General features: G+C 64.9%; 1 protein-coding gene across 1 annotated transcript in view; it reads right to left on the bottom strand.

Moving 5' to 3' along the window:
- Window positions 1-15,544, bottom strand: part of LOC140418117 (uncharacterized) — a 97,746-nt gene extending 82,202 nt beyond the window's left edge. The window contains exon 1 of the mRNA XM_072501532.1: window positions 13,980-15,544. Within this exon, the coding sequence (XP_072357633.1) occupies window positions 13,980-15,458 (1,479 nt within the window). The 5' untranslated portion in view covers window positions 15,459-15,544. The remainder of the gene's footprint in view (window positions 1-13,979) is intronic.
- Between the last annotated feature and the right edge of the window lie 1,209 nt (window positions 15,545-16,753).

Below are 16,753 nucleotides of genomic sequence, written 5' to 3'. Positions count from 1 at the left end.
CCCCCCCTTCTCCTCCCCAGCACGCACACTCCCCAACACCCCCCTCTCCTCCCCGTCAAGCACCCTACCCAGCACCCCCCTCCCAGACATGCATCCTCCCCAACCCTTCCCTCCCTCCTGGCACGCATCCTCCCCAACCCCCCCTCTCCTCCCTGCACGCAACCACCCCCTCCTCCTCCCCAACCCACACCCCCTCCCCCAACACCACCCCCCTCTCCACAACGCCCCCCCTCTCCCCAAATCCGTCCCTCTCCCCAACCTCCCCCCCCCTCTCCCCGGCACGCACCCTCCCCAACCCCCCTTTTCCCCGGCACGCACCCTCCCCAATCCCTCCCTCTCCCCGGCATGCACCCCCCCCTACCCCCCGGCACCCACCCTCCCCAACCCCCCTCCCTCCTCCCTGGCACGCACCCTCCCCAACCAGCCCCCCCTACCCGGCACGCACCCTCCCCAACACCCCCTCTTCTCCTCCCCTGCATGCACCCCCCCCAACCAGCCCCCCCTCCCCGACACGCACCCTCACCAACAACGCCCCCCTCGCCCCGGCACGCACCCTCCCCAAACACTCCCCCCCCCACAGCACGCACCCTCCCCAACCCCCCCCCCCCTCCCTTCTCCTCCCTGGCACGCACCCTCCCCAACACCCACCTCTCCTCCCCGGCACGCATCCTCCCCAACCCCCCCTCTCCTCCCCGGCATGAACCCTCCCCAACCCGCCCCCCCCTCTCACGCACCCTCCCCAACACCCAACTCTCCTCCCCGGCACGCACCCTCCCCAACACCCGCCCGCCCCCCACCGCACCGGCACGCAACCTCCCCAACCCCCCCCTTCTCCTCCCCGGCACGCACCCTCCCCAACCTCTCCCTCTCCCCGGCACGCACCCCCCCCCACCCCCCGGCACGCACCCTCCACAACCCACCCCCCCCCTCTCCTCCACGGCATGCACCCTCCCGAACTCCCCTCTCCTGCCCGGCACGCACCCTCCCCAACATCCCAACCCCCCCACCCTCCTCGGCACGCACCCTCCCCAACCGCCCCCCCTTCCTCCCCGACACGCACCCTCCCCAACCCCCCCCCCCTCCTTCCCGGATTGCAGCCTCCCCAACCCACCCCACCCCCCTCCCCGGCACGCACCCTCCCCACCCCCCACCCTCTCCTCCCCGGCACATAACCTCCCAAACCACCCCCCCCCCCCCTCCCAGGCTTGCACCCTCCCCAACCGACCACCCCCACTCCTCCCCGGCACGCACCCTCCCCACACCCCGCCCTCTCCTCCCCGGCACGCACACACCCCAACCACCCCACCCCCCCCTCCCCGGCACGCACCCTCCCCAAAAAACCCCTATCCTCCCCGGCATGCACCCTCCCCAACCGCCCCCTCTCCTCCCAACACCCCTCCCTCTCCTCCCTGGCACACACCATCCCCAACACCCCCCTTCTCCTCCCTGGCAACCACCCTCCCCAACACACTTCTTCTCCTCCATGGCACGCACCCTCACCAACACCCCCCTTCTCCTCCCTGGCACGCACCCTCCCCAACCAGCCCCCCCCCTCCCCGGCACGCACACTCCCCAACACCCCCCTCTCCTCCCTGGCATGCAACCTCCCCAACACACTCCTTCTCCTCCCTGGCACGCACCCTCCCCAACAGCCCCCTCTCCTCCCTGGCACGCGCCCTCCCCAACACCCCTCCCTCTCCTCCCCGGCACGCACCCTCCCCAACCAGCCCCCCCCTCCCCAGCACGTACACTCCCCAACCAGCCCCCCCCCCTCCCCAGCACGCACACTCCCCAACACCCCCCTCTCCTCCCCGGCATGCACCCTCCCGGACTCCCCTGTCCTGCCCGGCACGCACCCTCGCCAACACACACCCCTACTCCCCGGCACGCTCCCTTCCCAGCACCCTCCCCCCTACTCCCCGGCATGCACACTCCCCAACATCCCCTTCTCCTCCCTGGCATGCACCTCCCGAACACCCCCCTCCCCTCCCCGGCACGCACCCTCCCGAACACCTCCCGCCCCCCCTCCCCGGCACGCACCCTCCCGAACACCTCCCGCCCCCCCTCCCCGGCACGCACCCTCCCCAACCACCACCCCCCTCCCCGGCACGCACCCTCCCCAACCACCACCCCCCTCCCCGGCACGCACCCTCCCCAACCGCCCCCCCCCCCCTCCCGCCCCACGGCATGCACCCTCCCCAACACCCCCCCCCCCTTCTCCTCCCCGGCACGCACACTCCCCAACACCCCCTTCTCCTCCCCGGCAAGCACCCTCCCCAACCCCCCCCCTCCCAGACACGCATCCTCCCCAAATCTTCCCTCCCAGGCACGCATCCTCCCCAACCCGCCCCCCCTCCTGGCACGAATCCTCCCCAACCCCCCCTCTCCTCCCCAGCACGCACCCTTCCCAACCCGCGCCTCCTCCCCCAACCCCCCCCTCCCCAACGCTCCCCCCTCTCCCCAAACCCCCCCCCTCTCGCCAACCACCCCCCCTCTCCCCGGCACACACCCTCACCAACCCCCCTTCTCCCCGGCACGCACCCTCCCTAACCCCTCCCTCTCCCCGGCACGCAACCCCACCCCCTACTCCCCGGCACGCACCCTCCCCTACCCCCCCCCCCTTCTCCTCCCCGGCACGCACCCTCCCCAACCCACCCCCCCCCCTTCTCCTCCCCGGCACGCACCCTCCCCAACCCCCTCATCCCCGGCACGCATCCCCCCCAACCCCCCCTCTCCTCCCCGGAATGAAACCTCCCCAACCCTCCCCCCCCCCTCTCACGCACCCTCCCCAACACCCACCTCTCCTCCCCGGCACACACCCTCCCCAACCCCTCCCACCCGGCACGCACCCTCCCCAACACCCCCCCCGCCCCCCACCGGCACGCACCCTCCACAACCACCCCCCCCCTTCTCCTCCCCGGCACGCACCCTCCCCAACACCCACCTCTCCTCCCCGGCACGCACCCTCCCCAACCCCTCCCTCTCCCCGGCACGCCCCCCCCCCTACCCCCCGACACGCACCCTCCCCAACCCCCCCCCCCCCTCTCCTCCCCGGCATGCACCCTCCCGAACTCCCCTCTCCTGCCCGGCACGCACCCTCCCCAACATCCCACCCAACCCCCTCCTCGGCACGCACCCTCCCCAACCGCGCCCCCCCCTTCCTCCCCGGCACGCACCCTCCCCAACATCCCACCCAACCCCCCTCCTCGGCACGCACCCTCCCCAACCGCCCCCCCCCTTCCTCCCCGGCACGCACCCTCCCCAACACCCGCCTCCTCCTCCCCGGATTGCACCCTCCCCAACCCATCCCCCACCCTCTCCTCCCTGGCACGCACCCTCCCCAACCAGCCCCCCCCTCCCCGCCACGCACACTCCCCAACACCCCCCTCTCCTCCCTGGCATGCAACCTCCCCAACACACTCCTTCTCCTCCCTGGCACGCACACTCCCCAACAGCCCCCTCTCCTCCCTGGCATGCGCCCTCCCCAACACCCCTCCCTCTCCTCCCCGGCACGCACCCTCCCCAACCAGCCCCCCCCTCCCCAGCACGTACACTCCCCAACCAGCCCCCCCCCCCCCCCCCAGCACGCACACTCCCGAACACCCCCCTCTCCTCCCCGGCATGCACCCTCCTGGACTCCCCTGTCCTGCCCGGCACGCACCCTCGCCAACACACACCCCTACTCCCCGGCACGCTCCCTTCCCAGCACCCTCCCCCCTACTCCCCGACATGCACACTCCCCAACATCCCCTTCTCCTCCCTGGCATGCACCTCCCGAACACCCCCCCTCCCCTCCCCGACAAGCACCCCCCCGAACACCTCCCGCCCCCCCTCCCCGGCACGCACCCTCCCCAACCACCACCCCCCTCCCCGGCACGCACCCTCCCCAACGGAATGAAACCTCCCCAACCCTCCCCCCCCCCCTCTCACGCACCCTCCCCAACACCCACCTCTCCTCCCCGGCACACACCCTCCCCAACCCCTCCCACCCGGCACGCACCCTCCCCAACACCCCCCGCCCCCCACCGGCACGCACCCTCCACAACCACCCCCCCCCTTCTCCTCCCCGGCACGCACCCTCCCCAACACCCACCTCTCCTCCCCGGCACGCACCCTCCCCAACCCCTCCCTCTCCCCGGCAGGCACCCCCCCCCCTACCCCCCGACACGCACCCTCCCCAACCCCCCCCCCCCCTCTCCTCCCCGGCAAGCACCCTCCCGAACTCCCCTCTCCTGCCCGGCACGCACCCTCCCCAACATCCCACCCAACCCCCTCCTCGGCACGCACCCTCCCCAACCGCGCCCCCCCCCTTCCTCCCCGGCACGCACCCTCCCCAACATCCCACCCAACCCCCCTCCTCGGCACGCACCCTCCCCAACCGCCCCCCCCCTTCCTCCCCGGCACGCACCCTCCCCAACACCCGCCTCCTCCTCCCCGGATTGCACCCTCCCCAACCCATCCCCCACCCTCTCCTCCCTGGCACGCACCCTCCCCAACCAGCCCCCCCCTCCCCGGCACGCACACTCCCCAACACCCCCCTCTCCTCCCTGGCATGCAACCTCCCCAACACACTCCTTCTCCTCCCTGGCACGCACACTCCCCAACAGCCCCCTCTCCTCCCTGGCACGCGCCCTCCCCAACACCCCTCCCTCTCCTCCCCGGCACGCACCCTCCCCAACCAGCCCCCCCCTCCCCAGCACGTACACTCCCCAACCAGCCCCCCCCCCCTCCCCAGCACGCACACTCCCGAACACCCCCCTCTCCTCCCCGGCATGCACCCTCCTGGACTCCCCTGTCCTGCCCGGCACGCACCCTCGCCAACACACACCCCTACTCCCCGGCACGCTCCCTTCCCAGCACCCTCCCCCCTACTCCCCGACATGCACACTCCCCAACATCCCCTTCTCCTCCCTGGCATGCACCTCCCGAACACCCCCCCTCCCCTCCCCGACAAGCACCCTCCCGAACACCTCCCGCCCCCCCTCCCCGGCACGCACCCTCCCCAACCACCACCCCCCTCCCCGGCACGCACCCTCCCCAAACCCCCCCCGCCCCTCCCGCCCCACGGCATGCACCCTCCCCAACACCCCCCCCCTTCTCCTCCCCGGCACGCACAATCCCCAACACCCCCCTCTCCTCCCCGGCAAGCACCCTCCCCAACCACCCCCCTCCCAGACACGCATCCTCCCCAACTCTTCCCTCCCAGGCACGCATCCTCCCCAACCGCCCCCCCCCTCCTGGCACGCATCCTCCCCAACCCCCCCTCTCCTCCCCGGCACGCACCCTTCCAACCCGCGCCCCCTCCCCCAACCCACCCCTCTGCCCAACGCCCCCCCCTCTCCCCAAACCCCCCCCTCTCCCCAACCCCCCCTCTTCCCGGCACGCACCCTCACCAACCCCCCTTCTCCCCGGCACGCACCCTCCCCAACCCCTCCCTCTCCCCGGCACGCAACCCACCCCTACCCCCCGGCACGCACCCTCCCAAACCCCCGCCCCCTTCTCCTCCCTGGCACGCACCCTCCCCAACACCCACCTCTCCTCCCCGGCACGCGCCCTCCCCAACCCCCCCCCCTTCTCCTCCCTGGGACGCACCCTCCCCAACACCCACCTCTCCTCCCCGGCACGCACCATCCCCAACCCCCCCCCTCCCCGGCAAGCATCCTCCCCAACCCCCCCTCTCCTCCCCGGAATGAACCCTCCCCAACCCGCCCCCCTCTCACGCACCCTCCCCAACACCCACCTCTCCTCCCCGGCACGCACCCTCCCCAACCCCGCCCACCGGGCACGCACCCTCCCCAACACCCCACGCCCCCCACCGGCACGCACCCTCCCCAACCCCCCCCCACCCTCCTCCCCGGCACGCACCCTCCCCAACCCCTCCCTCTCCCCGGCATGCACACCCCCCCCCCTACCCCCGGCACGCACCCTCCTCAACCACCCCCCCCCCGCTCCCTCTCCTCCCCGGCATGCAACCTCCCGAACTCCCCTCTCCTGCCCGGCACACACCCTCCCCAACATCCCACCCACCCCCCCTCCTCGGCACGCACCCTCCCCAACCGCCCCCCCCTTCCTCCCCGGCACGCACCCTCCCCAACAGCCCCCTCTCCTCCCTGGCACGCACCCTCCCCAACCAGCCCCCCCTCCCTGGCACGTACCCTCCCCAACCAGCCCCCCCTCCCCGGCACGCACCCTCCCCAACACCCCCCTCTCCTCCCCGGCATGCACCCTCCCGACTCCCCTGTCCTGCCCGGCACGCACCCTCGCCAACACACACCCCTACTCCCCGGCACGCTCCCACCCCAGCACCCTCCCCCCTACTCCCCGGCACGCACACTCCCCAACATCTCCCCCCCCCTCCCCGGCACGCACCCTCCCCAACCACCACCCCCCTCCCCGGCACGCTCCCTCCCCAACCCCCCCCCCCCCCACGGCATGCACCCTCCCCAACACCCCCCCCTTCTCCTCCCCGGCACGCACACTCCCCAACACCCCCCTCTCCTCCCCGGCATGCACCCTCCCGGACTCCCCTGACCTGCCCGGCACACACCCTCCCCAACATCCCTCTACTCCCCGGCACACACCCTCCCCAACATCCCCCTACTCCCCGGCACGCTCCCACCCCAGCACCCTCCCCCCTACTCCCCGGCACGCACACTCCCCAACACCTCCCCCCCCCCTCCCCGGCACGCACCCTCCCCAACCACCACCCCCCTCCCCGGCACGCACCCTCCCCAACCCCCCCCCACGGCATGCACCCTCCCCAACACCCCCCCCTTCTCCTCCCGGCAAGCACCCTCCTCAACCCCCCTCCCAGACACGCATCCTCGCCAACTCTTCCCTCCCAGGCACGCATCCTCCCCAACCCGCCCCCCCTCCTGGCACGCATCCTCCCCAACCCCCCCTCTCCTCCCCGGCACGCACCATTCCCAACCCGCGCCCCCTCCCCCAAACCCCCCTCTCCCCAACGCTCCCCCCTCTCCCCAAACCCCCCCCCTCTCCCCAACCACCCCCCCCTCTCCCCGGCACACACCCTCTCCAACCCCCCTTCTCCCCGGCACGCACCCTCCCCAACCCCCCCCCTTCTCCTCCCCGGCACGCACCCTCCCCAACCCCCCCCCCCTTCTCCTCCCCGGCACGCACCCTCCCCAACCCACACATCCCCGGCACGCATCCTCCCCAACCCCCCCTCTCCTCCCCGGAATGAAACCTCCCCAACCCGCCCCCCCCCCCCTCTCACGCATCCTCCCCAACACCCACCTCTCCTCCCCGGCACGCACCCTCCCCAACCCCTCCCACCCGGCTCACACCCTCCCCAACACGCCCCCCGCCCCCCACCGGCACGCACCCTCCCCAACCCCCCCCCCCTTCTTCTCCCCGGCACGCACCCTCCCCAACACCCACCTCTCCTCCCCGGCACGCACCCTCCCCAACCCCTCCCTCTCCCCGGCACGCACCCCCCCCCCCTACCCCCCGACACGCACCCTCCCCAACCCCCCCTCTCCTCCCCGGCATGCACCCTCCCGAACTCCACTCTCCTGCCCGGCACGCACCCTCCCCAACATCCCACCCAACCCCCCTCCTCGGCACGCACCCTCCCCAACCGCCCCCCCCCTTCCTCCCCGGCACGCACCCTCCCCAACATCCCACCCAACCCATCTCCTCGGCACGCACCCTCCCCAACCGCCCCCCCCCTTCCTCCCCGGCACGCACCCTCCCCAACACCCGCCTCCTCCTCCCCGGATTTCACCCTCCCCAACCCCCCCTCCCCCCACGGCACGCATCCTCCCCAACCAGCCCCCCTCCCCGGCACGCACCCTCCCCAACCCCCCCCCTTCTCCTCCCCGGCACGCACACTCCCCAACACCCCCCTCTCCTCCCCGCCAAGCACCCTCCCCAAACCCACCCCGCTCCCAGACACGCATCCTCCCCAACTCTTCCCTCCCAGGCACGCATCCTCCCCAACATCCCCCCCCTTTCCTGGCACGCATCCTCCCCAACCCCCCCTCTCCTCCCCGGCACGCACCCTTCCCAACCCGCGCCCCCTCCCCCAAACCCCCCCTCTCCCCAACGCCGCCCCCTCTCCCAAAACCCCCCCTCTACCCAACCCCCTCCCTACTCCCCGGGACGCACCCTCCCCAACATCCCCCCTCCCCGGCATGCACCCTCCCCAACCAGCCCCCCCTCCCCGGCACGCACCCTCCCCAACACCCCCTCTTCTCCTCCCCTGCATGCACCCTCCCCAACAGCCCCCCCCTCCCCGGCACGCACCCTCCCCAACAACCCCCCCCCCCCCACCCCCAGCACGCACCCTCCCCAACCCACCCCCCTTCTCCTGCCCGGCACCCACCCTCCCCAACCCCCCCCCCCCCTTCTCCTGCCCGGCACCCACCCTCCCCAACCCCCCCCTCCCCGGCACGCATCCTCCCCAACCCCTCCCTCCCGGCACGCATCCGCCCCAACCCCCCCTCTCCTCCCCGGCATGCATCCTCCCCAACCCACCCCCCCTCTCCCCAACACCCCCCCCCCTTCTCCCCAACCACCCCCCTCTCCCCAAACCACCCCCTCTCCCCAACCCCCCCCCCTCTCCCCGGCACGCACCCACCCCAAACCCCCCTCTCCCCGGCACGCACCCTCCCCAACCCCTCCCTCTCCCCGGCACGCCCCCCCCCTACCCCCCGGCACGCACCCTCCCCAACCCCCCGCCCCCCCCCCCCCCCCCCCCCTCTCCTCTCCGGCATACACACTCCCGAACTCCCCTCTCCTGCCCGGCACGCACCCTCCCCAACATCCCCCGCCCCTCCCCGGCACGCACCCTCCCCAACCCCCCCCCCTTCTCCTCCCCGGCACGCACCCTCCCCAACGCCCCCCCCCCCTTCTCCTCCCCGGCACGCACCCTCCCCAACCCCCCCCATCCCCGGCACGCATCCTCCCCAACCCCCCCTCTCCTCCCCGGAATGAAACCTCCCCAACCCGCCCCCCCCCTCTCACGCACCCTCCCCAACACCCACCTCTCCTCCCCGGCACGCACCCTCCCCAACCCCTCCCACCCGGCATGCACCGTCCCCAACACCCCCCCGCCCCCCACCGGCACGCACCCTCCCCAACCCCCCCCCCTTCTCCTCCCCGGCACGCACCCTCCCCAACACCCACCTCTCCTCCCCGGCACGCACCCTCCCCAACCCCTCCCTCTCCCCGGCACGCACCCCCCCCCCCTACCCCCCGACACGCACCCTCCCCAACCCCCACCCCCCCCTCTCCTCCTCGGCATGCACCCTCCCGAACTCCCCTCTCCTGCCCGGCACGCACCCTCCCCAACATCCCACCCAACCCCCCTCCTCGGCACGCACCCTCCCCAACCGCCCCCCCCCCCTTCCTCCCCGGCACGCACCCTCCCCAACATCCCACCCAACCCCCCTCCTCGGCACGCACCCTCCCCAACCGCCCCCCCCCCCCCTTCCTCCCCGGCACGCACCCTCCCCAACACCCGCCTCCTCCTCCCCGGATTGCACCCTCCCCAACCCACCCCCCACCCTCTCCTCCCCGGCACGTACCCTCCCCAACCACCCCCCCTCCCAGGCTTGCACCCTCCCCAACCGATCCCCCGCACTCCTCCCCGGCACGCACCCTCCCCACACGCCCCCTCTCCTCCCCACCCCCCCCCCTCTCCTCCCGGACCCGCACACTCCCCACCCCCCCTCCTCCCCGGCACGCACACACCCCAACCACCCCAACCCCCCACCCTCCCCGGCACGCACCCTCCCCAACACCACGCTCTCCTCCCCAGCATGCACCCTCCCCAAACGCCCCCTCTCCTCCCCGGCACGCACACTCCCCAACACCCCTCCCTCTCCTCCCTGGCACACACCCTCCCCAACACTTCCCTTCTCCTCCCTGGCACCCACCCTCCCCAACCCCCCCCCTCCCCAGCACGCACCCTCCCCAACACCACGCTCTCCTCCCCGGCATGCACCCTCCCCAACAGCACGCTCTCCTCCCCGGCATGCACCCTCCCCAACACCCCACACTCCTCCCTGGCACGCACCCTCCCCAACACACTCCTTCTCTTCCCTGGCATGCGCCCTCCCCAACAGCCCCCTCTCCTCCCTGGAACGCACCCTCCCCAACACCCTTCCCTCTCCTCCCCGGCACGCACCCTCCCCAACCAGCCCCCCCCTCCCCGGCACGCACCCTCCCCAACCAGCCCCCCCCTCCCCGGCACGCACACTCCCCAACACCCCCCTCTCCTCCCCGGCATGCACCCTCCCAGACTCCCCTGTCCTGCCCGGCACACACCCTCCCCAACATCCCCCTACTCCCCGGCACGCACCCTCGCCAACACACACCCCTACTCCCCGGCACGCACCCTCCCCAGCACCCTCCCCCCTACTCCCCGGCACGCACCCCCCCCCTTCTCCTCCCTGGCATGCAGCTCCCGAACACCCCCCCCCTCCCCGGCACGCACCCTCCCCAACCCCCCCTCCCCCCACGGCACGCACCCTCCCCAACCAGCCCCCCCCTCCCCGGCACGCACCCTCCCCAACCTCCCCCCCCCCCCACGGCATGCACCCTCCCCAACCCCCCCCCTTCTCCTCCCCGGCACGCACACTCCCCAACACCCCCCTCTCCTCCCCGGCAAGCACCCTCCCCAACCCCACCCCGCTCCCAGACACGCATCCTCCCCAACTCTTCCCTCCCAGGCACGCATCCTCCCCAACATCCCCCCCCCCTTTCCTGGCACGCATCCTCCCCAACCCCCCCTCTCCTCCCCGGCACGCACCCTTCCCAACCCGCGCCCCCTCCCCCAAACCCCCCCTCTCCCCAACGCCACCCCCTCTCCCAAAACCCCCCCTCTCCCCAACCCCCTCCCTACTCCCCAGGACGCACCCTCCCCAACATCCCCCCTCCCCGGCACGCACCCTCCCCAACACCCCCCACTTCTCCTCCCCTGCATGCACCCTCCCCAACCAGCCCCCCCCTCCCCGGCACGCACCCTCCCCAACACCCCCTCTTCTCCTCCCCTGCATGCACCCTCCCCAACAGCCCCCCCCTCCCCGGCACGCACCCTCCCCAACAACCCCACCCCCCCCAGCACGCACCCTCCCCAACCCCCCCCCCCCCCTTCTCCTGCCCGGCACCCACCCTCCCCAACCCCCCCCTCCCCGGCACGCATCCTCCCCAACCCCTCCCTCCCGGCACGCATCCGCCCCAACCCCCCCTCTCCTTCCCGGCATGCATCCTCCCCAACCCACCCCCCCTCTCCCCAACCCCCCCCCCTTCTCCCCAACCACCCCCCTCTCCCCAAACCACCCCCTCTCCCCAACCCCCCCCCTCTCCCCGGCACGCACCCACCCCAAACCCCCCTCTCCCCGGCACGCACCCTCCCCAACCCCTCCCTCTCCCCGGCACGCCCCCCCCCCCCTACCCCCCGGCACGCACCCTCCCCAACCCCCCACCCCCCCCCCCTCTCCTCTCCGGCATGCACACTCCCGAACTCCCCTCTCCTGCCCGGCACGCACCCTCTCCAACATCCCCCGCCCCTCCCCGGCACGGACCCTCCCCAACCCCCCCCCTCCTCCTCCCCGGCACACACCCTCCCCTACCACCCCCCATCCTCCCCGGCACGTACCCTCCCCAACCACCCACCCTCCTCCCCGGCATGCATCCTCACCAACCCAACCCCCACTCCCCAACCCCCCCCTTCTCCCCAAGCCCCCCTCTCCCCAAACCACCCCCTCTCCCCAACCCCATCCCCTCACCTTCCCGGCATGCACCCACCCCAAGCCCCCCCTCTCCTCCCCTGCACACACCCTCTCCATCACCCACCCTCTCCCTCACGCACCCTCTTCAACCACCCTCCTCCCCTCCCCACAAGCCACATCCCCTATCTCCCCTTATCCCCTCCCCCAGTTCCCCCAGCCACTCCCCCCATCCCCAGCCCGCCCACCACTCCCCCACAGCCCCTCCCTACCCCCCAGTCCATCCCCCCAGCCCCTCCCTCCCCCCTCCCCCCCCCAGGCATGCACTCTCCAATGGCTCCTGCAAACCCCCCCACCACCTGCGGCCGTGCTGTCACTTTTCCATCGGCCGCTCCACGCCGACCCCTACCTCCGTGCTGGCCAGCGTCAACCATCACGACTGGTTGACGGCGTTAAATAGGTGGTCACGCCAGAAAGGATTGGTAGAAATTGGTTCCAGGGATGAAGAACTTCAGTTACGTAGATAGGTTGGAGAAGTTGGGACTGTTCTCCTTGGAAAAGCAAAGGTTGAGTGAGATGTGACAGAGATATTCAAAATCATGAGGGGACTGGATGGAATGGACAGAGAGAAAGTCCTTCTGTTGATGAATGGATCAAGACCAGAAGACTCAGATTTAAGGTGTTTTGAATCCATGCTGTCACTGTGATGAATGGTTACTGTGTTACTGTACCCTTATCATCATGTAAGGTGATGTCCCCTTTAAGACCGGGCTTGGAACCCTGGGGGACTCCGCCTCCGACTCCGCCCACCAGGAAGCCGTATATAAGGGGCCGCTATGTGGGCAGCATCCAGTAAGCACCCGTCTCGGCACCAGGCTAGTTCTCAGCTTATTAAAGCCTTCTTTACTGTTCTACTCTCTTGCGTCGTTATTGAGGGTACTACAGTCACAAACATAAGCTTTAAGCTAAATAATGATTTTTGATCCAGTGGCTGTAAAACTAAACTATGTTACTATCAAGCCAACTTGGATCCTCACAGTGTAGTTGTGGAAATCCCTTCCACCGTTCTGCAGGAGTATAATGTTCAGGTTTCCCTTCTTCCAATAACTCTCAAACCTCCCCCCTCCAATCCTTGATCCCATTGAAATTATAGCTGATATCTCTGTGTTATCTCCTGAATCATTTGAGATGGATGTGCCTATGCCCCATGTGGACCGTACCCCTCCCAATCTTGGCGCCTATTGCACAGTGAAATATAGAGATCCCCCCCCATGAGACTTTTGAATGTCCCTACACTACATTGTCCCCATCTATAGGCTGCAGATGCCTCCCCTGACAATGGGTGTGTTGTTTGCGGGCCATTTTATGTCAGCAATGCCAAGGACCAACATGCTTGATGTTACAACTACATCCTATGCACAACATGATGGACACGATTGGCACTGGACTCACATGCCCTCCCCTCCCCTGAACTGGGACAAGGACAGACTTTGAAAACTCAGCAATGTAAACTGAACCGCTTCTTCACTCAGCGTTCCTCCTATTCCAGCCTCAACTCACTTATTCATGATATTCAATGTATTAAAGTGACATTCCGGCGTGGTGTGGTTTTTCACTGATTTTCTTCACTCTTGCAATACTTTCAACTCCCACCGGCCATAACGCACACCAGGGGCAGGAGAGAAAAATCCCAGCCACAGTTACCTGTCGTTATTAAAAAGTAGGATAGCATACTTGTGTGGGGAGGGGATGTGGGGGGAGACAAGTGGCATAAAATGTTAAGAGACGGGATATGCTAAAGAGAGAGGTTGGAAACATACTTAGGAGTAACATGACTTTTCTGTGACCTATTTAGATGTACTAGTAAACATCTGCTTAACTCTTGTTAAACAGATACCAGAGTGTGACTACAGCATGTCTAAGAAACAAATCTCATGCCAAGAACCCAAAGTAAAAGGACCATCAAAGAACACCCATGACCTGCATACTAAACATGAAAATGAAATAATTTTAAACCAGGTCTTTAGCAATTTTGCACAAACAAATTTAGCTGCATCCAACCTTGAATATCACAAGGTAAATCTTCAGATCCCGCACGCCACAGGAACCATCTCGAGTGGGATGGATAATTTAACAGACCATTGAAAGGTCCGCTGACCTCCGGTGGGAATTTCTCATCCCGGGTCAGGCAGGAAGGAAGGTTCTTTCCCACATCCTTTAGGTTAAAATAAAAACATCCAAGATGCTTTGGAGAGACATAATGGGGAAATGATCATTACGCACCTGATCTGAATCACCGACTGACGTTAAAGGTAACACTGCATGATGCCTTTGGCCTGGGGTTTCATTTCCCAGTGCAACTTCACATATATCATTTGGATGAATTTCATTCTTTTGAGCAGTAGTTACATCTGGGAGCTCAGAAGTCTCATTACAATGGACACCAACGTTTGGAGCTTGACAATTATCCCCTCCATCAGAGATTTTCGGTCCATCATGAGGGAAGGAAACAGGAGTAAAGGTGTCAAGTAGTTCAGAATTGCACCACCTCACAGAAATTTCAGCAATTGTTACTTCATGTGAAAATCTGCTTTCTGGGGAGCTGGGTTTACAGAGAGGGTTGCACATTCCAGAGTCTGAGCTGAGAGAAGACTGTGATAGCAGGATACATTTCCCTTTTCCAGTCTCTGGAATAATGGGAGATGTCTGAAGATCATGTTCATGACAGCTGGATTTAGCTTCAGGAATCTCCTCAAACTGTGAGTAGACATCAGAAAAGTTCCTTTGTTTACTTGCTCTGCTAATTAATTGAACAACTTTGCTGAAATCAATGACTTTTGATAAGTTTTTCCTGTCTTTCGTCCTGGTGGATTTGTCTGAATAGTTTTGATCACATTCCTGTTTAACAGACGCAGAGTCAAATAAAGAGTCAGGGTTTTTGTCATTGTGATCTGTTTTCTCACCAGCAGTGCCTGTATTTAGCTTCTTTTTTAGTGACATTTTTTTCAAATAATTTAAAAAGTTTGTTTTTCTACTCTTTTTACATTCTTGCGGGATTTTTGTGTATTTATTGCTTGCATCCTCTGGAAAAACAGTTATGGAATTATAACAACTTGTAACACTTGGGTCAAATGTTTTTCTAGTTGAACCTTTAAGACACATTTGAACATTCTTCCACCTTTTGTTAACCTCCTGGGATTCTGTATCTTCGATGCTAATAGTCTCCAGAGCACTACTGATTAGATTTGCATCTCCAGCTGTGTCAAAGTCTTGCAGATCCCCTGCGAACGTATGTCTGAATGTTCTTTTATCTAACGCTTGTTTACATGTCAAAACACCATTTGGCGTCTCTCCCTTCTCTCGGCTCCAAATATTAGAGGTTCTATGCCTTGAGTTTCTGGAAAATCGAAACTTGAAGAATTCTGTTGACTTGAGTTTCTTGAGTGATCTCAGTCTGTCCAGGAAGGACAACCTTGGTTTTTGTTTGGAAGTCTCTCTGAAAACAATCAACGAACATGGTCTTTTCCTGAAGCTGAATGCTCTGCTTCTTTTGAAAAACGAATTGAAAAATATAGCCATCCTGGGTTTCTCTTCTGCGTCACTGCTGACATCAGCGTCGCCGAATTTGGCCTGGTAAGGATTGGATTCGTAGAACTTCATCTCTTTCCTGTTCTCCGTAACACAAAAAATATGAGAATCAGTCATAGCATACCTGTTCACAATACAGTCTGGGTCCCTTGAGTTGTTGATTGCATTTTCCATAGTCTCATTCTATTTCAATGGCCTTCAGACTTGATCACACTTTATTGATCTTTGTAATTCCTGGACCATTTTCTGCTTGAAATATTCTATGCTTGAAAATGTCAGAATGCCTGCAGAATGAAAACAATCAATTGATTTGAAATGGCGCACAGCAGGAGAATAAGGTCCGTTATTTCAGCAAATAAATTCTTGAAACAAAACAAGTCGTACATGGGGAAAAAGAAAAACCCAATGAAGACCTCGGTATTATTAGTATTCTCTAGGCTCTAACTGATCTGATTATTTTTATTGATTTAGTAGTGATCACAGGCTCTATCTAAACATTCCTTTATCATAGAATCCTTACAGTGCAGAAGGAGGCCTTCGGCCATCGAATCTGCACCGACCCTCTGAAAGAGCACTCTACCTAGGCCCACTCCTCGCCCTATCCCCATTGCCCCACCTAACCTGCACATCCCTGGACACTAAGGGGCAATTTTATCATGGCCAATCCATCTAACGTGCACATCTTTGAACTGTGGGAGAAAACCGGAGCACCTGGAGGAAACCCACGCAGACACAGGGAAAATATGCAAACTCCACACAGACAGTCAGTCACCCAAGGCTGGAATTGAACCTGGGTCTCTGGTGCTGTGAGGCAGCAGTGCTAACCACCGTGCCACCCTGTCAAACTGGCCAACATATGAACATCAGCTCTTAATCAACGCTGACACATCAGTGGAAGGGCTGAATTGTTGGATTATTTGCCCATAATATGCAAAACTAAGTTTCAATGGAAATGAAAATTAATTGGTTCTGTTGGAGATATCTGCGTTTCTTTAATTCTGGCCTCTTGAGCATCCCCGATTGTAATAGGTGAAAAATTATTTCAGTTGATCATGATAAATGGCTCATTTTCAGGTTGGCAAACTGCAATGAGTGGAATGTCACAGGGATCAGTGTTGGAACCTGAGCTATTTACTAACTATTTTAATGACTTGGATGAAGGACCAACTATATTGTAGCCAGATTTGCTGACAATACAAAGATAGGTAGGAAAACAAGTTGTGAGGAGGATGCAAAAAAGCCTGTAGAAGGAAATTAATAGGTTAAGTGGGACTTCCGGTTGCGGCTATGCGGAGCTAAGCCGCACATTTCGGCGGCTCCCGCTAAAACTGACTTTTGGGCTCTCCAGAGGAACCCCAACGGAATTTTTCGACGACTTCCTGTGTGGGAAGGTGAGAGCAAGGTCCCCCCTCCATAGTATATGGAGTGGACCAGAAGTGGAGCGGTCAAAAAAGCGGTTTTGGAGCAGC

The sequence above is a fragment of the Scyliorhinus torazame genome, chromosome 5 (assembly GCF_047496885.1).
Source record: "Scyliorhinus torazame isolate Kashiwa2021f chromosome 5, sScyTor2.1, whole genome shotgun sequence".
NCBI classification, from domain to species: Eukaryota; Metazoa; Chordata; class Chondrichthyes; order Carcharhiniformes; family Scyliorhinidae; genus Scyliorhinus; species Scyliorhinus torazame.
Note: the sequence above shows the minus strand (reverse complement) of the source record. Positions and strands in the feature narration are given on the sequence as shown.